This window comes from Neovison vison, chromosome 10 (assembly GCF_020171115.1).
Source record: "Neovison vison isolate M4711 chromosome 10, ASM_NN_V1, whole genome shotgun sequence".
Taxonomy (NCBI): Eukaryota; Metazoa; Chordata; class Mammalia; order Carnivora; family Mustelidae; genus Neogale; species Neogale vison.
The window spans coordinates 6,705,468-6,729,154 of NC_058100.1; the positions used below are offsets into that span (position 1 = coordinate 6,705,468).

General features: G+C 43.5%; 1 protein-coding gene across 4 annotated transcripts in view; it reads left to right on the plus strand.

Annotated features, from left to right (window-relative positions):
* The first annotated feature begins 1,277 nt into the window (after positions 1 to 1,277).
* UAP1 (UDP-N-acetylglucosamine pyrophosphorylase 1) overlaps positions 1,278 to 23,687 on the plus strand; it is a 36,284-nt gene continuing 13,874 nt past the window's right edge. For 3 of the 4 annotated variants that reach the window (XM_044266753.1, XM_044266754.1, XM_044266755.1), the window contains exons 1-5: positions 1,278 to 1,297; positions 10,655 to 10,991; positions 19,247 to 19,451; positions 21,460 to 21,635; positions 23,000 to 23,172. In XM_044266753.1, coding sequence (XP_044122688.1) covers positions 1,283 to 1,297; positions 10,655 to 10,991; positions 19,247 to 19,451; positions 21,460 to 21,635; positions 23,000 to 23,172 — 906 coding nt within the window. In that variant the 5' untranslated portion in view covers positions 1,278 to 1,282. Of the gene's footprint in view, positions 1,298 to 3,314; positions 3,480 to 10,654; positions 10,992 to 19,246; positions 19,452 to 21,459; positions 21,636 to 22,999; positions 23,173 to 23,687 lie in introns of those variants that run through there. The other variant, XM_044266756.1, reaches the window with a different exon arrangement.

The following is a 23,687-nucleotide window of genomic DNA, read 5'->3' on the forward strand; positions in this document are numbered from 1 at the left end:
ATCCCAAAGTAGTTCTACTAATTTTCTAATTCTTTTTTTCCTCTTTTTAAAATTCTGAAGCCTCTTGTGAGTTCTCCTGTCTCACTGGATTAACTCATATTTTCAGTGTGATGTTAAATAATCATGGATAGAGTGGGCATCCTTGCCTTGCTCTCTGCCACTGTCTCTTGAATGACTATATACAGTTGAATCTTGAACAACAGAGGTCTGAACTGCACAGGTGTGCTTATACACTTTTTTAAAAAAAATAAATCCAGTATAGTAGTATAAATGTATTTTCCCTTACTTATGATTTTTTAAAAAGATTTTATTTATTTATTTGAGACAGAGAAAGAAATCATGAGAGGGGAGAGTGTCAGAAGGAGAAGCAGACTCCTGCTGAGCAGGGAGCCCCATGTGGGACCCAATCCCAGGACTCCAGGACCATGACTTAAGCCAAAGGCAGATGCTTAACTAACTGAGCCATCCAGGCGCCCCACTTATGATTTTCTTAGTAACATTTTCTTTAGCCTTATTATAAGAATATAGTCTATAATACACGTAACATACAAATATGTGTTAATTGACTGTGTGTGTAATCAGTAAGGCTTCAGGTCAGTCGTGGGCTACTAGTTAAGTTTCTGGGGAGTCAAAAGTTATAGGTGGATTTTTTACTGTGTCTGGTGTCTGTGCTCCTAAGCACCTTGATGTTCAAGGGTCAACTGTGTATGAAAAATACCTTAAAGGACAGAAATACTTCTTCAGTATAAGAAGTTTCTGGATGTTAGTTGGCAAGATATGATTAAGGCCCTTTTTATGCCTGGTAACTATAAAAAAAAATTAGCAAATGGTAAAAGTAAAAATTTGATTTTATAATAGTTCATTGGAAACACTTGTGTTGGGCCCTGGTGTGACCTTTTATATTTAAAGTCCTATTTAATTATATTCAGTTCTTCATTCATTCATTGGTGTAAGATTTACGGAATGCCTCTAATACTCCAGACACTCTCTTAAAGATTCTTTTTCATTTAATTTATACTATACCCATTGAAATAGGTATTACCCTCATTTTATACGGAGAATATTGAGGGTAAGAGTTCAGCGGACACACAGTCTCTAAGGCTGAACTCTAATTTTGAATCTGCATCTCCTGGTTTGAATTTTTCTAAAATCTCATGTATTTCTTTGTCAGGGAGTAGAAACACAGAAGAGTAACAACCAAGAATGACCCACCCAGAGTTTTCAAACAGCCAACTTGTGAGAGGCGGGGCTCCAGCAAAGGAATCCTCCTTTCATTGTCTGAATGAGGGCGCCTCAGGTAGGTCATGAACTTCTAAAAGGACACACACAGGTTCCTTCCCAGAAGCACATCTGATCACCAGGAGAAACTGGCCCTGCAGGAGGTTCCATAAAGCAGGCCTGAGCCTTCATGAGATCACTGTTTCCAAGACGCAAACAGATGGGTGGTGGAGGAACTTGGGCTTTGGCTTCCTAGAACATGAGTACTTTTTCCAGATGGTGATAAGTATGTCAAAGAATCCAGGACCTAGAAGAGCATCAGACATAGAATAGGCACTCAAATAACAGTAATTAAAATTTTTTAGTTTTCATTGTTCTACATTCTTGTATTAACTGGCTTCATCCTCACAACACCACTAAGGGCATTTATATTAATGCTTGTATTTCATAGATGAGAAAACTTCTACATGAGTTAATTAACTTACCAAGGATCATACTCAATAGGAAAGCAGGAATTCTGTCTTCAGATCCCTTGCTCTTTTTTTTTTTTTAAATTTATTTGACAGAGAGAGATCACAAGTAGGCAGAGAGGCAGGCAGAGAGAGAGAGAGAGAGAGGAGGAAGCAGGCTCCCTGCTGAGCAGAGAGCCCGATGCGGGACTCGATCCCAGGACCCTGAGATCATGACCTGAGCCGAAGGCAGCGGCTTAACCCACCCAGCCACCCAGGCGCCCCAGATCCCTTGCTCTTAACCACTACATTAGAAATCTTTCAAATAAGTGGGTGAAGTTCTGGGATCATGAAAACAGAATATTCTACGTCCTGAATATGAATCTACCGGCGTTACTTAGCAAGTGTACGTTATTTCTGCTACTTAATGTGGTGAGTGATTTTGCAGTCGATGAAGTAAATGAAAAGGCTCTTCTATTTAGGGGAGAGGCACCTAAGTGCCTGAAATTCTTTATGTCACGTGCTTTGTTAAAGCTAGGTCTATTTTGGTGTTTCAACATACCGGACTTCCTGCAAAATTGCAAAGCCCAACGCAGATCCAAACGTAAGCCCAGCTTGTACGGGCCCGCACCGAGGATTTTTTTTTTTTTTTAAAGATTTTATTTATTTTTTGACAGAGATCACAAGTAGATGGAGAGGCAGGCAGAGAGAGAAAGAGAGAGAGAGAGATTGAGAGGCTCCCCGCTGAGCAGAGCGCCCCATGTGGGACTCGATCCCAGGACCCTGAGATCATGACCCGAGCCGAAGGCAGCGGCTCAACCCACTGAGCCACCCAGGCGCACCGAGGATTTAACCTGCACGTGCACACCCACACAAGGCATGTAACAGGACTGACAGTACGCAACGGGCAATTATTAACACTGGGCCGTGCATGGGCCATGGAGGTCACCCGGTCCAACCACCAGTTTCGTGTCAAATACTGAGGCGGTAACACAGTCACACAAAACGGATCTCTGGGCTCTTTCTCACTGGCGCGCTTCTCATTACCTAAAACCTTTGCTTGTCTTTCTTTGCCTGCCTGTTTGTGCAAAAGTAAACGGGCCTGGCTCCCCGCACTTGGAACCAAAAACGCCGTAAAGCTGAAGATCGGGCCAACCAGACACGAAACCCCCAGCCCAAGGTCAGACGGCGGCCCAGGTCCGCCCCGCGGGGTCGATGCGCAGCCACCGCCGCATTTCGCAACCCTCCGCGCGGCCGGTCGGGAATCCGCCAGCCGGACGACGCCGCTGCCCGCCCAGATCCGCCGTGCGCTTCCGTTGACGGGGCGCTGGGCCAGGGGACGACGAGGAGCCTGGGCTGGCACCTTGCGGGGCTCACAGGGGCGGGCCGCGGCCACCAGCGAGCCGCGCCGGCCTCACCCCTCCCAGCTGACGCAGCGCACACCTCTCCCCGGCCGCCGCGCGCCTGGGGGCGGGGCCCCCGCGGACCGGACCCCCAGAGCCGTCCCCATTGGGCCAGGGAACGAGTGACGCGCCCGCCCCGCCCCGCCCCTCGGCGTCCGCCTCGCCGCCGGCGCTCGCGGCGCTGACGTGGCCGGGCGGGCGGTGGCGGCTCCTCCCGGCGCGGACAGCTACTCGTCGCTGCGAGAGAGGGGCGGGGTGGCCGGGGCCGTGTCCCCGGGCCAGCTCGCGGCCCGCCCCGCCGCCCCGGCCCCCCGGATGAGGGTATATATTCGGAGCGGTCGCGGGACGCCAAGGAGTGGCCGCGCGCTGGGAGCCGGAGGCGGGCGTAGTCGCCGTCGCGCCGAGGGAGGTGAGGGCCTCCCCGCCCAGTCGTGTCTCCGTCCCACGCCACCCGCCAGCCCGGAGGGGACGCCGGGGCCCGGTCCCGCCACGCGCACGCTCCCACGGCCACGTTGGTGCTCGGCGCCCGAGCCTGGCTCTGGCCGAGGAGCCGCCCCGCGCGCCCCGCAGGCGCTTCCCGTGCTCGGAGAACCCGCTGGGGAGGGCGCCCCAGCCGGCCGGGGGCTTTGGGGAGGACCCGAACGGGGCAGTGTGTGCAGTCGGGGGTTTGTCGAACGGCTGGGGGTGGGCCTCACCTGGGTTGGGCGGGGGGCAGGGGCCTTGCGGACAGTTTGGGCGAGCTCGGGGGCGTCCGGTGGGGACAAGTGGCCGTGGGAAGTGTCCGCTGGGAACGGGGTGGGCCGTCTGGGACAGAAGGGGGAGAGAATGCTGAGGGCGTCGGCAGGGAGGGGTGGACAGAACTGCGCGGGACGTGCGAGGGGGACAAAGCCCCCTTGCCTCTTTTTGTCGGTTGGTTGGTGTTAACCGTGGTGGTGGGAGAGGGTTGAGATTGCGGGGTTTCCCCTGCCTTGGCCACGCAGGAGAATGGGATTGGAGGGCCGAGGGGGCGCCCATGTGCTGAACATATGGCTTCCTGAAGATTGTATTAAGTTTGGCCTGATGCTCTTCTGCTTACTTGTGCACTGTTTATGAAATCTGAAATCAGGTAGTCGTGATTAAAATACGAAGCTGTCATTACGTAGTTCTTTTAGTTTAAGGTCTTTTAGGGTGAAATTCTTTAGGTGTGGACGGAAGGGTTTACAGGAAGCTGAAGGCAGTTTCTATTCACTCAGTTGGATCCCTTAGCTAGGATTAAGAAAGACTGAAGAAGGTTGTGCTGACAAACGGTTATAGGGTTCAGTGGTTATGGGTCAACTCCAAGACTATTTTTCCAAAGTTCTAAGAAGTTTTATCAATTTTGTGGGCATAATATTAGCAGCAGAAACGGGGGCAGGAGGGAGACCAGGAAAGGAGGGGAAACATTGGAATTCTTTAATACTGGCATTTAAATTCTAATAAAAGTATATTTGATCATGGTGCATTTTTACCTAGTTTGTCATTGTTTTTGATGCAGATGTATTAGGCTATGGGCTCATACCAAATTCTGTCATCATTTCTAGAGCCGATCCTTGACTTCTTCAGACTTTGCTTGTCAAAATAAAAATCCTACTCTAACTCTTGTACTCCGTATTGCTTGCTGTTACACATACATTCAGACGTCTTACCAGAATTAACTTAGCACGCCTGACCTTGTCAACCTTGGCAGACCACCAGTGGTCTAAGGCCAAGTGTCAGAGTTTAACCTCTGTAGGGAAAAATTTAACATACGAATTGTCCTATTTGCATGGATCCATTTTCCCAAGCATCTGAAGGTGGATGGGTATCTAATGACTTCTTAGGAAAAGATTGATTTTTATCTTACATGTTACAGTACCACATTTGCATTTGTGTTTTAGTAGGTAGGGACTCTCCACTCTTGACTCTCGTTTGAGGATGTGTCAGGAAGGCTGGTTTTATGGTTTTATGGGGAGGTGGAATGATTTCTGCCGGGTCAGTTGATGGCGAGCCAGACCGAGAACTAGGACTGCCAGTTTTTCAGTTACCTGCTTGCCTGATGATCTTCCTGCTGTAGTGTTCTCCTTTAAATCTGGGCAAAAACAGTAATATAGAATGAGACCTTAGGAAAGACCCAATTCCTTGGAAAGTAGTTAATAGAAAACTTTCTCAACTATTTTTTTACATGATATATTTTTGTAATTAATGGTGTCATAGCTCTTGAAATCTGTATTAATCAATAGAAATACCTATTAATATCCTAATGTGTGTACAAGGCTCAGTCTTCTAACGTCTTTGCTTTTTTATCCATGGGGCTCTCATTAAGTTCATAACTTAATATCATATATGCTGATGACCTTGAAGGTATTATCTTTAGCTCCAGTATCACCTTTGAACTTTAGACTACTGCATCCTGCCTCTGCTTGCATGTCTAATAGGCCCCTCCAGTTTAACACATCCAGAAGTGGAGTGTTGATTCCCCCACTCTCCGTGCGTTTTTCTAAGTCTCCTGTCCTAATGTTTCCCCACCTCAGTACGCTGACGGCACCACCACTTGGAGTCCTCTTTGCTTGATTCCTATCTTTCTGTCTGTCTCCCGGTTCCACGCATAGGATTAGGGTCCACATCCACCCCCACTGTAAGCCAGTAGCATCTCATCTGGGCTATGGTACTTCCCTAACTGCTGGCCTCCATGTTTCCCTTCATTACAGAATTTTTTCCAGACAACAACAAATGTTCCTTCTGAAACCTAAATCATACCGTGAAGCTCCTCTGCTCCGCATTCTCCAGGGGCTTCCCAAACCCCAGAGTCCGTCCTTAGACTGAAAGCCCCACTTGATCTGCTCAGCGGGTGCCTCAGTTGTAGTCCGTCAGGCGCAGTCACTGCTCCAGCTGTTTTGGTCTTGCACACCCCTGTGTCAGAACTGCTGCGCTTGGAGCATCCTGGGCCTGGAATGTTTGTCTCTGAGAAACTGACTGGCTTGCTTGGGATGGATTGTTCCATGTCTCAGAGGCCCCACCTGACCACCCCTTACCATCCCCTGCCCACTGCACATTCACCGCTTCGCCCACTTTCTTCTTCTCCTTGACATTTTATGTGTTTGCCTGTCTCTGGTACGGGATGTGGGCATGCGTGTTGCCCCTTCGTGCATTGCTTGTCTGTGTCCCCAGCATCAGCACCTGGCAGGCAGTAGGTGCTCATTAAATGTCAAATGGACTAATGGCATGTGACAGTTAAATAACGTTCCTTAATAAATTGTCTGTTGATGTATCTCTGCATGTGAAGAGGAAACTTTGAGCAGGAACCTATTGGCAAGAGTGACGTTGTAGGCTCATTTGTCTTTAACCCCAAGTAGCAGCACGGAAACACATCCAGCCTCCTCTGTGTCCACTTGCCGCCCAATTCCCAGCACTATGGCTTATTTCTTGAATATATTTCTTTACCTGAACCATTTTTGGTGCCGTTCCCACTGACTGGGTTTTCTTTTACTTCTTATACCTTTGGCACACTTATTTTCATCCTCAACTGCCTGACTCAGGTAGTGGCTCTTCTTGTGTTCTGGAGGCTGTAACTCAGTGGTCTGAAGCACAAATTTCACTTTTACAGTAGTAGCTGATAACATTCCTGGAGGGCTTTTTTTATATGCCAGGTACTGTTTTAAATGCTTTTCACTTTAATTCAGTAATCCTCTTACCCTTAGAGGTAGTACTGTTTTTATCCTCATTTTACAGAAGACAAAAACTGAGGCATAGAAAAGTTAATTAATTGTTCAAGGTCACAGGATTAGGAAAAAGTGGTCCTGGGGTCTTAGCCCAGCTGGGAGCCTGATGGTGACTTCCATCAGTTCTCCTGCCTCTTAAATGAGATGTTGGGTTGAATTCTTAGTATTTCTTCTGCTTATGAGAGTTATTGTTTGATGCAAAGATCATAGGCTTCAGAGTCAGGTTTATCTGGGTTAAAATTCCTGGTTTTCAGTCTACTAGGTACATAGCCTTGGGCAAATTACTGAATCGCTTTGAGCGTCCTTTTCTCATTGGATGTAGTTTCTCTTATGCCTCTGAACCTGGTGAAGAAAATTTGATTGTTGCTGTTTTGCAGATGAAATTAACAGAGTTGGAGGTATCTATGACTTGGCCCAAGGATTGGAGCCAGAAATAAAAGTTCTGTTTGATTCCTAAGCCAATAAAGATGCAATTGAAGCTAGAGTGTGGGAGGCAGGCCTTTAAGGGTGAATGGCATTTCAGTGGATAGGAGGGGTTAAAGGAAGTGCTTGGAGGAAAGGCCTTAGATGACAGCAAGGTAGAACTGTGTCCCACCCTGGTAATAAGGTTTCATTTTTGTTTCATATGGAAGCCTTAATTTCGTTAGGAATCATCAGTAACTCGTAAAAGGGATTTCATAAGTCCTACCATTGGATTCACACTTGAAGCATTACGTCTCTGAAGTAAATCTAAACAACAAACCAAAAATAAAAGTTGAGAATATAACACACTGGCTCTTGTGTGCTCATCTAATTTGAAGTTGATTTTATAAGAAGAATTGTGAATCTAGTCCATCCCTTCAATTCTAGAGGGCACCTTGTTTAAAGAAAACAATTATAGAAGCTCTGTGCCTGTCTCTATTGTTTAATACTTTTCCTGAATTTATTTTTGAGTGGATGTTAGTTAAAGTTATTTCTGAGCAGTATCTGATTTGGATCAATATGCCCAGTACCAAAGAAAAAGTAACAGTGCATTTTAAAATGAAGTATTTACTCATACTCTGAACTTCCTCCCGAGCCTATCCTGTGCGTTTTCTTTCTTTCTCCATTCTGTTGGCGTGTGAGCTCATTTCTGCGAAGTGATTCAGGTGTCAGAGTATCAGTTGTGTCTCTATTTCTGAATCAAGTATAAATAGTGTGCTCTCTGTCACTGCTCCTTTCTCTTACACACGCACACACCCACCCACACCCACAGCCTTTCCTCCTGAGAGCCAGTGTAGCATAATGGGTGAGCCTATGGCTCTGAGAGTCAGGTTGTTAGGGTTCGAATCCGGGCTCTGTCACTTCACTAGTTGGGGACCTTGGGTGATTATGTCTGCGGTGCACTATCTTCCTCTGCGAAGTAATCCCAGCAGCAGGACTTTAGCATCGTTTTGAGGATTACCTGAACAAGTATCTGTAAAGCAGTTAGAGTCCTACTTTGTCATACACGGTGATGCGGAAGAGATAGGTCTTCTTATTGCTGCCTCAGGGAGCAGATGTAGGTTCTCTTAACCTGAGTTTGTAAGTGGTGTTTGATGGTTAGTAGTCCTGATGAGGTGCATGCTGTTATGAACCCCACTTTACAGGTGAGCCACAGAGAACTCCGGAGTATTGCTCCCAACTGCCATGTCTGTTCCTTCCCACTGTTCTTACGGTAGGAGATAGCAGGCCATTTCTTTGGTACCTTTCTTGCCTGTTCTTCACATCTAAACAGTTATAACGCAGTGGTGAATCTTTACAGTGACCCTCAAATTTCTCCCTTCCATGCTATTTCCTTTGCAACTAATCTGATTCAGAACTTTGGCTTTTCATACCTGCAGTTGTCTTTGAACTTGTTTCCCTGCTGGTGATTGTGCCTCCTTACCATCTATGTTCTGCCATCGCTCCTTCTGTCATCTCTCTAAAGCATGGTGACATGGCCCTGTTGACTAATCTGCTGGGGGCTTCTTATTACTCTCTTAGATCTGAATTCCTTGGCTTGGTTTTCAAGGCTCTTCCTGGTCAAGTCCTACCCCGTATCACTTCCCATCATGCTACGTAGAACTTCAACTTGCTGAACTGTGCTCAGTCCCGCAGGCCAACTGTGCCTGTTTTCTGATCTTATCTGTGTAATCTGCTCAACCCTTGCAGCACACACTGCTCCATCATGCTTCCTTGGTGAACTCTTTCTAGACAGCCCTACCTTCTCCTGCGTTTACCCAGAGTAGACAAGTAGATTTAATATTTCCCTCTTTCTTTTATTTTTGAGATGTAGCAGTTTAACATTTTGCTGTATTGTCTTATCTGTTGATTGTTCTGTGTGAATTGCTTGTTCCTTTAGGGTTCAATTCTTGGTAAAGAGATACTTTTTTATTGCTTCTCTGTAGAAGTTGCTATTGAAATAAAATTATTTTTCTTGATTATAGGTGTTCCTGTCTTTTGTATTTTGTTTTATTCCAAATACAACATTTTCATTTTCATCATTAGCGCTAAAAGGAGAACGGTTGTTACTAAGAAGTCAAGTGTTCTTTCAGTGGTAGCTCATGGCCGGAGGAGTACTACAGAGGCAGCAAAGTGGGGTAGTCAGATGTGAGCCCCGGAATTGGACCGCCTGGTGGGCTCACATCCCATCTCCTCCTGGTGGCCTGGTTGTGTTGCCTCTCTGTGCCTCAGTCTCCTCAGAGTAAAGTAAGGAAAATAATAGTACTTATGTTGCAGAGTTGGTGAACATTAAATGAGACCTTGTAGGTTAAGTCCTTAGTGCAGTGCCTCGTTTATAATGCTAATTAGTATTACAATTAGGAATATTAATTGTCTTATGCATTTATTTTTTAATTTTTATTTATTTTTACTTTTTAAAATCTTAATTCTGGGATATTTAACTGACGGCGTTATAGTAGTTTCAGGTGTACAGTTCGGTGGTTCAGCAGCTCCGTACATCGTCCCGTGCTCGTTGTGATGAGTCCTCTTTATCCCCATCACCTATTTCCCTCTGATAACCATCATTTTGTTCTGTGTAGTTAGAAGAAGTCTGTTTCTTGGTTTGTCTCTTTTTTTTTCTTTGCTATTTGTTTTGTTTCTTGATTTCCACATGAGTGAAATCATATGATATTTGCCTTTCCCTGATTGACTTATTTCAGTCTTATTTTAGCATAGTACGCTCTGGTTGTATCCGTGTTGTTGGAAATGGCAAGATTTCGTTCTTTTCTATGGCTGAATAACATTTCATTGCACACACACACACACCCACACACACACCCCTTTACCCATTCGTCAGTTGATGGACCCTTGAGTGGCTTCCATAACTTGGCTATTGTAAATAATGCTGCAGTAAACATAAGGGCGCATGTATCCCTTTGAATTAGTGTTTTTTGAAAGGAGGGTAAATGGCCAGTAGTGCAATTAATGGGTCATAGGACAGCTCTATTTTTAACTTTTTGAGGAACCTCCATGCGGTCTTTCACAGTGGCTGTACCAGTCTGCATTCCCACCAACAGTGCATGACGGGTCTCCTCATCCTCGCCAATACATGTTGTTTCTTGTTTCTTTATTCTAGACATTCAGACAGATAAAAGATGATATCTCATTCTGGTTTCGATTTGCGTTTTCCTGATGATCCATGATGTCGAGCATCTTTTCATATGTCTCTTGACCATCTGGATGTCTTATTTGGAGAAACTTTCTTTTTATGTCTTTACAAGTTGGATCTCTCACAGATCTTGTGAGGGGAAAGGCAGAAGTCAATTTCCTTAACATCAGGTTTTTTAAAAAGTGTACTTATTTGTAGTAGGTAAAGCTCGGGTTTTGAGGTTGGACTTTGACCTGCTGTTGATTACTTTTCTTTTTTTTCTTTTTTTTTTTTTTTAAGGTTTACAAGTGCAGAAACTACACGTCTGTTTTCACAAAACTAGGCTACCAGAGCATTATGAATGTTAACGACCTCAAACTCAGGTTGTCCAGATGTGGACAGGAGCACCTGCTGCAGTTCTGGAATGAGCTGGATGAAGCCCAGCAGGCAGAACTTTATGCAGAGCTCCAGGCCATGAACTTTGAGGAGCTGAACTTCTTTTTCCAGAAGGCCATTGAAAATTTTAACCAGTCCTCTCAGCAAGAGAAAATGGATGCACGAATGGAGCCTGTCCCTCGAGAGGTGTTGGGCAGTGCCACCAGGGACCAAGATCGGCTGCAAGCCTGGGAGAGTGAAGGTACCGAGTATGGGATGTTCATTTTAAAGTTTGTAGTGAGATGTACCGGGGGTATTAAAGTGGCTGGATCATGTGACGGGTATTTGGACCCTCATACCTTAAACCAGGTGCCTGATCAGAAAGTGACAGATTATGGCGTCAGAACTTCTGCAGCATCTCCCTTGCCAGTCCCTACGTGCTCTTATCATTTCTGTTCTCCAGTCAATGTTCTTCTCATTTAAGTCTTCTCTAGTCTCTTTCCTCACTCATTGCCGTACTTCTGCCAGATTTCCCACCCTGAAGCCCAAGTTAAATGTTTCAGTTTATGCTGGCTTCATCGAAAAACCTTCCCTAGCCTGTAGTTCCAGTCTGGTCTCCTCTCTTTCCCTCCAGTCCTACTGTCCCATGCATTTTTGTGGGACCAAATAACTCACCCTTCCCTGAACATTACGTCTTTCCTGCCTTTGCTCATGCTTATCCTGGGCTTCGACTGGCTTTTGCCTCTTCCCTGCCTAGCCTGGGTCACTTTTTGAAAGGCCATCTCCCACGGTTGTGCTCTGTAGCGCAGTGGGGCTTGTGGGGAACTCAGTTCTTAAGGTTCTTTGATCATGATCTTTTCTTCAGTGTCCCAGGCTGGAGTTACTTGTCCATGCGTGGCTTCCATTCTTTCTTAGAAGAAGAGCCGTGTCTGTCTTCATCATGATATTGTGGACTCCTGAAGAGCGGCCCATGGCCGGTGTGCCTCTGTCACGGGCATTTGGAACAGGTTTTGCAGATCAGTGTTGAGTTGCCCCCATGTTTTTTCTTCTAATGTATCATAAAATCTGTCCCCATGACCAGTTCTAATTAGTGCCTTTGAGAATGGCAGAATAGCTCAAATGTACCTTTTCAGGTGGATTTCAGGGCTGTGGTTTGATAACCTACTACTTCTCTGTAGTAATAGTGACTAAATACTGCAGCCCAGGCCACTGAGTGTTTGTACATGGTCCTTGTCTGATCTGGACCTCATGTCCTCAACCATAGAATGAACAGATCTGACTAATACTTTTCTTTCCTTTGTAAAATATGTTACTTTATTACAGAAATAACATCAAAGTAACAGAAAAACTACAGAGAAGTTGCCCTTAACCAAGTCAGATCTTTTTATTTACTCACATTGCCACCTATTCCTTGATTTTATGTATATTTACTTTTATGAATGTGTAATAATAATGATAGAGATGTAATCTTAGTCGATTTTTGTACCACACTATTGCTGTTTTTATTTTGTCTTTCATTCTTTGGCTTCCCTGTCCCCACATAAAGGACAGATAATTGCCAATATCAGCCTTCTGTATGCTGATGTCTTTCTCTGGGCATACAAATTTAATGATTTTCAAACTGTGTTCCAAGGAACCCTAGGGGTTCCACTGGGGAGACTGTCTCACCTAGGGAGGAGGGATGGATACTAAACATCTTTGCCTCTAACTATAAGAGCAGTGCTGGTTTGACATGCTTTATGTATTTGATCTTTACATGAGGTTTTATTTAAAAGGCTTTTATTTAAAAGATTAAAAAATGTCAAAAATAATTAGATGATCTCTAGGAAGTACCCTTTTAGATCTCAAGTGCTTGGTAGAAGCTAATCTAGCTTCTTAGAATAGGGCTTTGCCACTAAACAGCAAGCGATCCAGATGGATCCTTCTGAGTGTAGAGCTGTGGGGATGCTCGGACCCTTGCCAACTTCTGAATCATTAGTCCTCTCCTCCATCCCTGGGGTTCAAAAAGGCTGCTACAATACAGCAAAAGTCCCACAGGGCTCTCCATACCCTCAGGTATCCTGGCTGCCTGTATTTCTCCTTGTGATTTTATGCTATGAAGTCTTCGAATAAACTCTTAGGGAAAGCCGAAGCTTTGACTTTGTATAATGGGGACCATGGGCAACAGGTAGAACCTCCTATAATTGGAGTCTTGATGGCCTTTTTGTTGGAATTCGTGGAACTCGTCTACCTTAATGACTTTTCATTTAAACTGAAATCTCGAACTGTTAAAACCATGAACACTACAAGAGTGTACAAAACAAACTTCCTTTTGGCTTATTGTCAAGGGAGCAATAATATTTGTGGCTTTAAACAGTAGGGATGAAGGAGACTTTGTAACTTGTCATTCGCTTAGCCAGAAACTTCCGTGTGTATGCAATTTCACAACAAAATGAGGTTTTCCAGTAAGTTGTCAAAGGGAAGAGATTGCCATTGTGAAGATTCTAATGGTTATATTTCAGATAGGAGGACAGTCCCAGGAGTTCTATCAAAGATAGTGCCCCCCCGCAGCCCCTTCCTCAGGAGGGGGGAAATGAAAGCATTGTATGTTTTTTTTTAGAATGTCTGGTGGCTGTTGACACTAAAATGGACATTTTCATGCCTAGAGTGCAAAATTATTTCTGAAGGGTAAATATGTAAGTGACCACTGTGCTTCTTGTTCTAGAGAAATCTTAATTTGATTTTTTTTTTTTAAAGATTTTATTTTTAAGTAATCTCTACACCCAGTGTGAGGCTCAAACTTACACAACGCTGAGGTCAGGAGTTGTATGCTCTACCCACTGAGCCAGCCAGGTGTCCCTTAGTTCCTGCCCCTGCGAGTGGGGTGTTGGGAAGAGGTAGAGGGAGAGAGAGAGAATTTCAAGCAGACTCTGTGCCCAGGGTGAAGCCCATTGCTGGGCTCCATCCCATGATCTGAGCCCAAATCAGGAGTCTGATGCTCAACTGACTGAACCACCTAGGCATCCCTAATTTAATTCTTAACGTGTTCTGGCAAGTTGTAGAAAATGGAATGCAGAGGAACAACTGAAAAATTTCCGTCTTACAAAGCTGAAATCTAGAGAGAGAAGTAATTAGAAGCTTTTATGAGAATATCATTTTAGAAACTTCTATGAGACTGTCATTTTAAACACCATCTTTAGCAAAGAAAGGCATGCTTACACCAATTATAAAATAGTCTTCCAATTTTATAATAACATATTAATATCCAGTATTAGGTTCTTTTGTTTACAAGACATTTATAAAATTAATTTGAATGTGCTTCTCTACCATATAACACTGGTAGAAAAGTAAGTGGATTGCTTAGAGAAAATGTATTCATAACATTATCTTCTGTACATTTTCTGGGATCTAGTACAGTGGTATTTTTTTTTTATTTTTTTGAAGATTTTATTTATTTATTTGACAGACAGAGATCCCAAGTAGGCAGAGAGGCAGGCAGAGAGAGAGGAGGAAGCAGGCTCCCTGCTGAGCAGAGATGTGGGGCTCCATCCCAGGATTCTGGGATCATGACCTGAGCTGAAGGCAGACACTTAACCGACTGAGCCACCCAGGCGTCCCGTACAATGGTATTTTTAATAGATTTGTTTTATTTTAGAAGTAACACATATTCTAGAAAAATTGGAAAAATAACTAGAAATTACAAAGGAAAAAAAAATCTCTAGCATCCCGCATTTCAGAGATAAATACTCAGTAGTAATCTAGTGTTTTCCTAGATACACGTACACTCTGGGATTATGGTTTGTGTATAATTTTGTAGCCTACTTATGAATTTGTTATGAAAAATTTCAAGCATATTTTGAAACAAATATTTAGAGATAAAAACCGTATAATGAATCCCACATATATATCACCTTGTTAAATATCAAAATGTTGCTACTTTGCTTCCCTGTCCCTTCTTTTCTTTTTCTCTGCTATAGTACTTTAAGACAAATCTCAAACATCATGTTATTTTTACCCTTTTTGAGTTCAGTATTCATCTCTACACATATGGATATTTTCTTACCATTCACAGTGCTATTATTCTACCTCATGAAATTCACAGTAATCCTCCAGTACCTAAAACTGGTTCAAATAGTGATTTCCCTTATAGTCTGCTTTTTGTACTTGGCATTTTTGAGAGATAATAATAGTTTTACCTGTACAATAGGGTTAAACGTTAAAGACTTAAAATACCTTTTCTGAATAACTTTCTTGGATAGCCTTCTTTTATTTCCATCAGTTTAATAGCTGGTTTACTTGACTCAGGGTCCTGGGAGTGCTGACAGTTTAAATGGAAAGTTCTGGCAGGGCTGTACTTCAAACGCACCTGTGCCATCCTCCCTGCGTCCGGCACACGCCCAAGTCAGAGTGTGTGAGAGGCACTCGTCCAAGCAGGAAGTTATCCAGGAAGCGTTTGACCTGTTTCAGGCCACTGTAAACTCTTCTCTTTGTTTCTTATAAATGTTATCAGGAAAAGTTCACAGACACTGTTGGTCCTATGACACATGACTCTCCAAGGGGAGAAATGTTCTCCAGCCCTGGAAACTGCGAACTCTCCTTCAGTGGAAGGTTGGAAAGGGGGAGAATAATGCTGTACTTTCCTTTTTTTTTTTTTTTTCTTATATTTTTGCAGAAGTTTTGGAATAGGAGAAGCTTATAATTTCCTAATTGCCACGTGGGTTAAGTACATTTATAAGTAGTTAACATTTTTCAGATAGGTGCGGTGCCCATATAACGTTTGTTATGACAAATACAGTTTAAAGTCAGGTATTACTGCCATATAACTAAATAGCTTACCGAATTTTATTGGCCCCTTTAATTTCAAGCAGTATTTTATCTGTCGTTATAGGACAGATACTAATTTATGTGTTACACACTTACTAAACATTGCCGTTTTAGGGCAGTGACACAGATGGGGCGGATGAATGCTTTAGCCAGTGAGCACACAATTGGATATTGATGCTTAAAAGGCAGCTGGCCTTGATACTCTAGGGACTGCTTTCTTTCCTCGTGTTTTTCTCTGGTCGTTAAGTGAGATGCATAAGTAGGAAGAGGTCAGTGCAGAAACCTTTTCGTTGCACATACACGTGGATCATGTTACAACTCATTGGGATAGTTGTGGTTAGAGGTGCATGTGTAGGTCTGCCTGGAATTGGACACCTGGTAGGCACAGTCTCCGTGCTTCTCTTACGATGTAGTGATTGGATGGGTCTCCGGGTCCATAGCTGGGAGAAGGACTGAAGAAAGTATGGCAGACAGCGGCTTAGGGAACATTGATTTGCATAAAAGAGGAGTCCCTGTGAGCTGCTGTTTTGAGAGCCGGAAAACTGAAAAATTAGGAAAACTGGAATGAAGCCATGGCTGAGGGAACTGACTGTAGGAAGAGGAAAATGTATACAGTGATACTGTGAGAACGGGTTAGAACCTGCGGAAGGCACTGGTTGGTGCTGGGTGGCCATCAGGTGAGCTGGAACCCGGACATGGAGCCGACCCCGGGAGCAGGCTCCTCCCTTTTTAAGGTGGCTGTGGAAGTCACTGACTTTTGCACTGAAGGTAAAAGAAGGACATCAGAAAGGATGGCTGGAGCCACAGTAACAATGAAACAACTTGGGGTGCCTGCATGGCTCAGTTAAGCGTCTGTCTTCGGCTCGGGTCACGATCCCAGGGTGTTGGGATTGAGTCCCACATCAGGCTCTCCGCTCAGCGGGGAGCCTGCGTCTTTCTCTGCTGCTCTGCCTGCTTCTGTGCCCCAGCCCCCACCCCCCATCAAATAAATAAATAAATAAAAACTTGAAAAAAAACACAGCAAAACAGCTTAAAACACATGTGCTGGGTGAAGAAAATAAATAGTACAAAGAGAACAAAGGCCTCTGTGTCCAGAATATTTATCTGGGACTTTTTTGGAAGATGTTTAGAAGTATTTCCGGTTCTATCACCTCTGGTATGTGAGGGTTCAGACACCAGACTTACTTTTTCTGCAGTTTTGAAGCAGTGCAGACAGAGCCTGTTTTGCAGCAAAACTGAACTTGGACATGTTCAACAGGAGGCTATTGGTGAACTTTATCCCACTTAATGGGATTGCAGGGTACTGTCTCAGCTTTGCTGGAGATCGTGTATAACGTGTGTGTACTCTATTTGTTTTCTAAATTTTGAAGAGTTCTGCCCTCGCAAACAACTCTGATCCATGGGGTTAGGTAAGGGATTATGGACGTATGTTTTCTTAAAACAATGCTTTTTGGGTTGATGACAGCAGAATTAAACTTATCCGTAGAAACCAGAGTTTCTGGAATAACCAAATGGGAAGCAGTTTTCAGAACTGCCTCTGTCATCGCCTGCTCCCTTCAGAATGCTTCATTTTGTCCCAGTCACTTTGTTGCTTGGTAGTTCCGGTGCTTGCTGAAGGGGGTTGCTGATCTGAAATGCTGTGCGAAATTTCAGTGTTTGGCAAGTTTTGGAGAACGTGGACTGTACCCAGCAGCTCTTCTTGGAGACCGGTAGGTAGGAGAGATTAAAAAAAGAGGCGGCACGACCTCTCACGAATTCCGTGGTAAAGAGAAGAAAGGGCAGGAAAGAAATAGAAAGGAACGTTTTTACCCCTGAAACCCCTGGTGCTCCCGTGGATCCGGTTAGTGTTCGGGTGTGAACAGAGGCTGCTGGAGGTGGTGTGGTGCACAGCACATGGGCCTGGAGTGAGTGTCTGACTCTTGTTGGCATTTACTAGTGCTGACCTTGGGCAGGACCTGCGAGGTTTCTGAGGCCGTTAACCTCTTGCATTAGTTTAGGGTCAAAGTTATTAGTTTAGGGTCTGTTTTCACACTTTGATAAGGCACAGTGAGATGCTCTGGAGAAAAATCATGAGGACAGTTTTGGCCTAGGCAGGAAGAAAGAGAAAATTAGGTGTCAGGGAGCTAGCTAACCTTTGCTTCATATCAAAGGTGAAAATTATGGAAATATCTATTGTACTTCTTTTCGTAGCTGGATAGTTACTGGATCACGTCCTTGGGCTATACTTACTGACTCTGGAAGAGAGATTGTAGAATTAGGCCTGGGGAAGGTTCTGAGTTTATAATGGGTTTAGAGTATTTCTTTCAAGTGCTCCACGTACTAGCTCATTAGCTTCAGGAAAGCCTAACACATGAAAAACACAAGGCACAGAGAGGGTAAATTAGACAAACCCTCATTACCTCACGATCTAAAAAAGAACAACAATGGCTACTGGCCACCACCGCACCCTCTGGGCTAGCGTTCAGTTCTGGGCAGTGGCCAGCTTCCTTCACAGAGTGTCTGAGGATTTCAGAACACAACAACAAATCCTGTCAACCATCGCCTGATCTCGTCTGGCATTTTCCAGCTTTTCTAGCTTCCCATAGACCCAGTTTCCACGTTGCCTCTCCCCACAAGCTACTGTGCCCTGTAAGGCTGGGCTGGTCCAGCTCTGCATGATGAGGTGGTTTTCAGAAATGGTCTATGGCAAAACTTTTTGTTTTTTAAATCCAAACTGAGAGCCTCTATTAATAATATTTACAGTTTTATTTGTTTGCATTTGGGTCTTAAATCCATCTTGAATTATTTTGATTCAGAAAATAATATTTTGATTCAAGCATTATGTTTGGTTATTACTTATTGCTGAGTATTCAACTGATGACAACTGATGGGCTTCCCCATCAAGGATGTGACCGAATTTCACATCCTTGTGAGCTGGGACTGATGGCCCTTTGACAAAAAGACAAGCAACCCCCCAAACCCAAAACACCCCTGCATCTTAATCCATTCTATTGACATATAATTACATACAATAAAATGCACTAGTTTTATGATTTTTTGCCATATTTATGCACTCATGTAACTACCACTCCAGTGTTCTAGAACATTTCCACACCCCACAAAGACTCCTCCTGCCCTGCCCTTTTGCGGGCAGATTCCCCAAAGCCTTTTCAGCTGAGTGGGCTTTCACACTCAGGTATTCTGACCGGAGAGCCTGGCTTCTTGACCCCTGTACTGCATTGCTGTCCTGAGGGTTTCACCTCTCTTCCTTCTCTGGACGGTAGCTAGTCTGTTTGCGTGCTTGTTGACTGACAGTTTGGTATCATTGATGGATTTACAGGTTGGAGGTAATATAGTAGCTTATCATCATTTATCCTGAAGCCCAGGTGTCGTCTCTTACCGTGTCTTTCTCTTGAGGCATCACATCTGATAAGTAGACAGACACCTGTAAAACATGTGTAACATCTTTTTGGGTTTTGCCTTCTAACATTTTCAGAAAAAGAACTGTTTATTAAAGGATATTATTCATGGCTTGGTGTTTGGTTGGGTTATATAAAATTCAATTTCTTAATAGTAAAAATGTTTTTATTAACAAGGTAGTTATTTGTGATTACACGTGGATTTCTTATTCTTTATGCCTTATGCAGCTAGGGTGACTCATTGCTACTTTTTGTATGTGTAGTCCTAAAATGTTGAATTGCAGAGGTTTTGTGATACAGATGTTTTCTCTTCTAGGACTTTTCCAGATTTCTCAGAACAAAGTGGCAGTTCTTCTTCTAGCTGGCGGGCAGGGGACGAGACTCGGTGTTGCGTATCCCAAGGGGATGTATGATGTTGGTTTGCCATCTCGTAAGACGCTTTTTCAGATTCAGGCAGAGCGTATCCTGAAGCTCCAACAGTTAGCTGAAAAATATCACGGCAACAAATGCATCATTCCATGGTAAGACCTGCCTCGTTGTGGGAGAGTGTCTGAACTTAATGCCGGTCTATGATATTCAAATATGCTTGTATACTTTATTCCTAAGCAGACATACTTCCTGTTACTAATGATTTTCCCAGGAGCTGTAATTTACTATGTATGTTAAAATGATCTGTATTATAGCTAGATAAATGATCACAATAGTCTTATTGCGCAATGTATATTCACCTCAGGCTTTTACATCCCTCCCTGAGTACTTCTGGGAACTCATTGGGGTCTGTCAGTGTAGAAACTTCATATTGATTGACACTTTGTCTGTTTATAAATTTCTGATTGGAAGTCAGTTTTCCTCTCAAATTGGAAGGCATCGTTCTCTTGTTGAGTGGTCCGTAGCTGTTCCGATTCCCAGTCTGTCTCTCTCTCCCTCCCCCGCGCCAAGCATCTAATGTCTCTTCTTATCATTGGCATCCGAAATTTCACGGCAAGGTGCTACAAGTCTATTTTTAGTTCACTCTGGGCAGTAAGGGAGTTCTCACAGTCTAGAAACTTCTGTTCTTAAATACCAGGTTATCTAGCTCTGCCCCACACCCAGCCCTTCCATGCACACCAGCTAAAAGCCCCACTGATTCTCTGCTGTGAGCCGCACTCGGATCCCCAGGCTCTAGTAGAATGCTGTGTCTTTGGCAAGTGTTGCTGTCCTGAGCACCAAGAGATTATGGGAAATTCTACTTTTTTTTTTTTTAGAAGTTTTTGATTTAGCTCTTAAATCTCTTTCCCAGAGCAGCTTTGGAAATTATGTTTTGAGGGGGAAACCAGCTGTGTTGGCGATCCCTCAAGTCCCTAATCTTGTTATGTTAGTCCCGTGTGACCCACAAAAGCTCTGCTGGTTTCTCTGTCCTTTTGCCTGGTCCAAGCCCAGAGTCCCTACCACTGTACCCCCAGGAAAAGGCAGCTGCATTTCCTTAATTCCTCTTTGAAAGATTCCCACTGTCTTGAATTTTAGTTCCAATCCATGTTGCTTCTATAGCTCTCTGATGCTTTTAAAAATAGGCTTTTTGTAAATTTCCCAGCTTTGCTAGCTTTTTTCAACATGAGTATTGGCGGGCAGGAAACTGTTTTTTCAATCTTGATTCCTTTGGGTTGTTTGAGGGACATCTGTGCTATAAGCAGCCAATATATTCTCCTTACAGCCCTGCCTCCTACTATCATGTTGAATTTTCTTCTCTTTTCCCCTCATGACTTAGAATCTCTGTGCTTTTCTTATGCAGAGCAGTCCAGCCCCATCTTTGTACTCAAAGCTCAAAATCCCCGGGATAACTTGTTAAACAGATCACTAGTATGGTGGGAAATTACACCATTTTCTTCATTTATTCATTCAACATCTATGAATGTCTGCTTCTGGGTACTGGGGCCGTATCAGCAACCAGAACGGACAAAAGTCCCTATTTACATGTGGCTTAAATTCTAGTAAGGGCAGCGGCTACTGCAGTCACTAACTGTGGTTTTTAGATAGAGTTTTTGACTCCTTTGCCACACTAGCATGGTTTGGATTTTTGTGAGAACAGATAATATAATTACACTTTTAAGATTTTAAATGGAGGGTGAGCAGAGCCCAGATTACATTTCAAAACTTCAGTGGAAAAAACCATGAGAGATGATCAGAATATTTTATGTCTACCCTTTTCTCCCTATTTATTTATAATGGCAGTTTTAAATTCAGAGTACAGTTTTCACAGAGTTCTAAAATGTTGTTGAAGCTGGTTATATGGGCTCTCTGTTGCAGGAGGTATGTTGAATACTGTTACATAGATTTATTTTATATGTAGGATTAATGATGTTTCTGGAGGGAAGGCACTCGGGCAACGGCTAATGCTACCTTGGCCAGGAAGAGGATGAAGGAAGTCAGAACAAAGAGGCAGTGTGCTCAGTGATTTTCTTTTTTCTTTTTTTTGCTTGGAAAATAGACAAGTTTGAATTTTGCCCCAATACCCAGAGCATTGTTGCTTAGAATCTACTTTTCTCTTGCAAGGTATATAATGACCAGTGGCCGAACAATGGAATCTACAAAGGAATTCTTCACAAAGCACAAGTACTTTGGTTTAAAAAAAGAGAATGTAATCTTTTTTCAGCAGGGAATGCTGCCTGCTATGAGTTTTGATGGGAAAATTATTTTGGAAGAGAAGAACAAGGTTTCTATGGCTCCAGGTTTGTAACCATGCTTATTTAGGGGTGATTAGAAATGGGGGTAACATTCCATTTATATTTTCTTTCTGATATGGTGATTTGGGTGTTATGAAATTAATATTTAAGATTTTATTGCAATTTGGCAATGACTTAAAAACAAAGAATATGCCCATGGGCGGAATGGATACCCTGCCCTTGAGAACGACCTGGGCGGCCCGCGGAGTGTTCATTCTCTTTACCCCACATTTTATATCTGCGGTGTTCATGGCTGCATTACTTCTTGCAGTGAAAGATCGTAAGCCATTTGCTATTTAATAAATAAGAGGTAAATTACAGTTGATCTGTAGTATTCTCAGACTGTAATAAAACAGTTGATTGGAGGTACTAAATGACAGAGAAGTAGTGTCAGTAGCTAAGTGAGAGAATGGGAGGCGTGAGGCTGTGTGTCTGGCGTGGTGAGGGCCACCGCCCTGGACCGTTGTGGGAGGTGCACACACGTTGTGGTGTGTTACGGGCACCCCTACCCTTGGGTGGTGCACGCTGTGTGGCCACACGCAGCAACTCTGATAGGATCCCAATTCTGAAAATAAACATGTCGACAGATTCTTATCTGTGGGAGTATTTGGAGGAAAGGCTGACAGGAAATAAATGGGTGTTAATGTGGTAGCCTCCGGGTACAGGTTTTATTTCATTTTAAGCCCTTTTTTCTACTCAATTCTTTCTCATTAATGGAAGACTTTGCTGTTTTTAGCTCTATTTTTATGAAGTTGTCCAATTTTTTTAAGCTGTGGCAGAGGGTGTTGGCAGATGAAGTACATTAAAGCAGCACTATAAATAGATGGGAAAAGAAGAGGCTTTTGCCTGTATTTATTTTAAATCTGACCTGATCCTAATCTGGTTGCCTAATAACACGTTATTTGGTATAAAATGCTCATGTACTTTTTATTTTTGAGTGAAATTACCAGTGTTGGGGCTGTAAATACCAGAGCCAACTTGAACTGCATAAATATTAATAAAACTCGAAATGTTATGAAATAATCATTGCTTGAGAATGAACTTTATATTTTATAATGTATAATGGGCTAAATTGTTAAAAAGCCTGAGTTAAGAAGAAAAATATGGTCTTTGGGTTGCCTGGTCCTACATTAATTAATAGTGTTATTCTCTTGATACTTAACACTAAATTACTTTGAAAGTCACGTAGTATAATTTTTTTGACACCCAAATTCTTCCTTCTGGGTATTTACTTTTCTTGGCCCTGTGATGTAAAACTGCTTTTCAGGGATCTTCACCCCACTTTGGAAACATGAACCCTGGTAAACCAGTTTTGGGTTACCTTCATAATGGGTTTTGGTGTACTTCTAATGGGCTGTTTCATTTCCCAGATGGGAATGGTGGTCTTTATCGGGCTCTTGCGGCCCAGAATATCGTGGAGGACATGGAGCAGAGAGGCATTTGGAGCATTCATGTCTATTGTGTTGACAACATCCTAGTAAAAGTGGCAGACCCACGGTTCATTGGCTTTTGCATTCAGAAAGGAGCCGACTGCGGTGCGAAGGTAATGCCTTTCTCCTCTCTAGTGAGGTCGGCAGCTTGCTGTCAGCTCATTGGTTCAGGACTCGAACTGGAATCGTCTGGGTGATTTGAATGTGTTAGAACCATTTCTCTCTCTCAAGTAACTAAACTATCCCCTACCTACTCTTTCTCTTAAATTGGCAGCATTTGATTCTAGAAATACTGTATGCCTGTCCATTGCAAGTTAGAGTTTAAAAATATGTGCAGATGGGAAACTTGGGTGCCTCCGTGGGTTGAGTGTCCAATTCTTGATTTCTGCTCAGGTCACTGTCTCAGGGTGTCCGGCTCTGCTCTTAGCGCGAGGCTTGCCTGATGTTCTCTCTCTCCCTCTCCCCCAGTTCATGCGCATATGAACTGTCACTGCTCTGTCACTCTTTCTGTCTCAAATAAGTAAAATCTTAAAAATATGTGTGGATGATTTGTAAGTCCCTGGGAAAGTGAATGATTGTCACTGGGCCTGGGACAGGTTCGTTAATATCCAGTCGTATTTGATCAGAT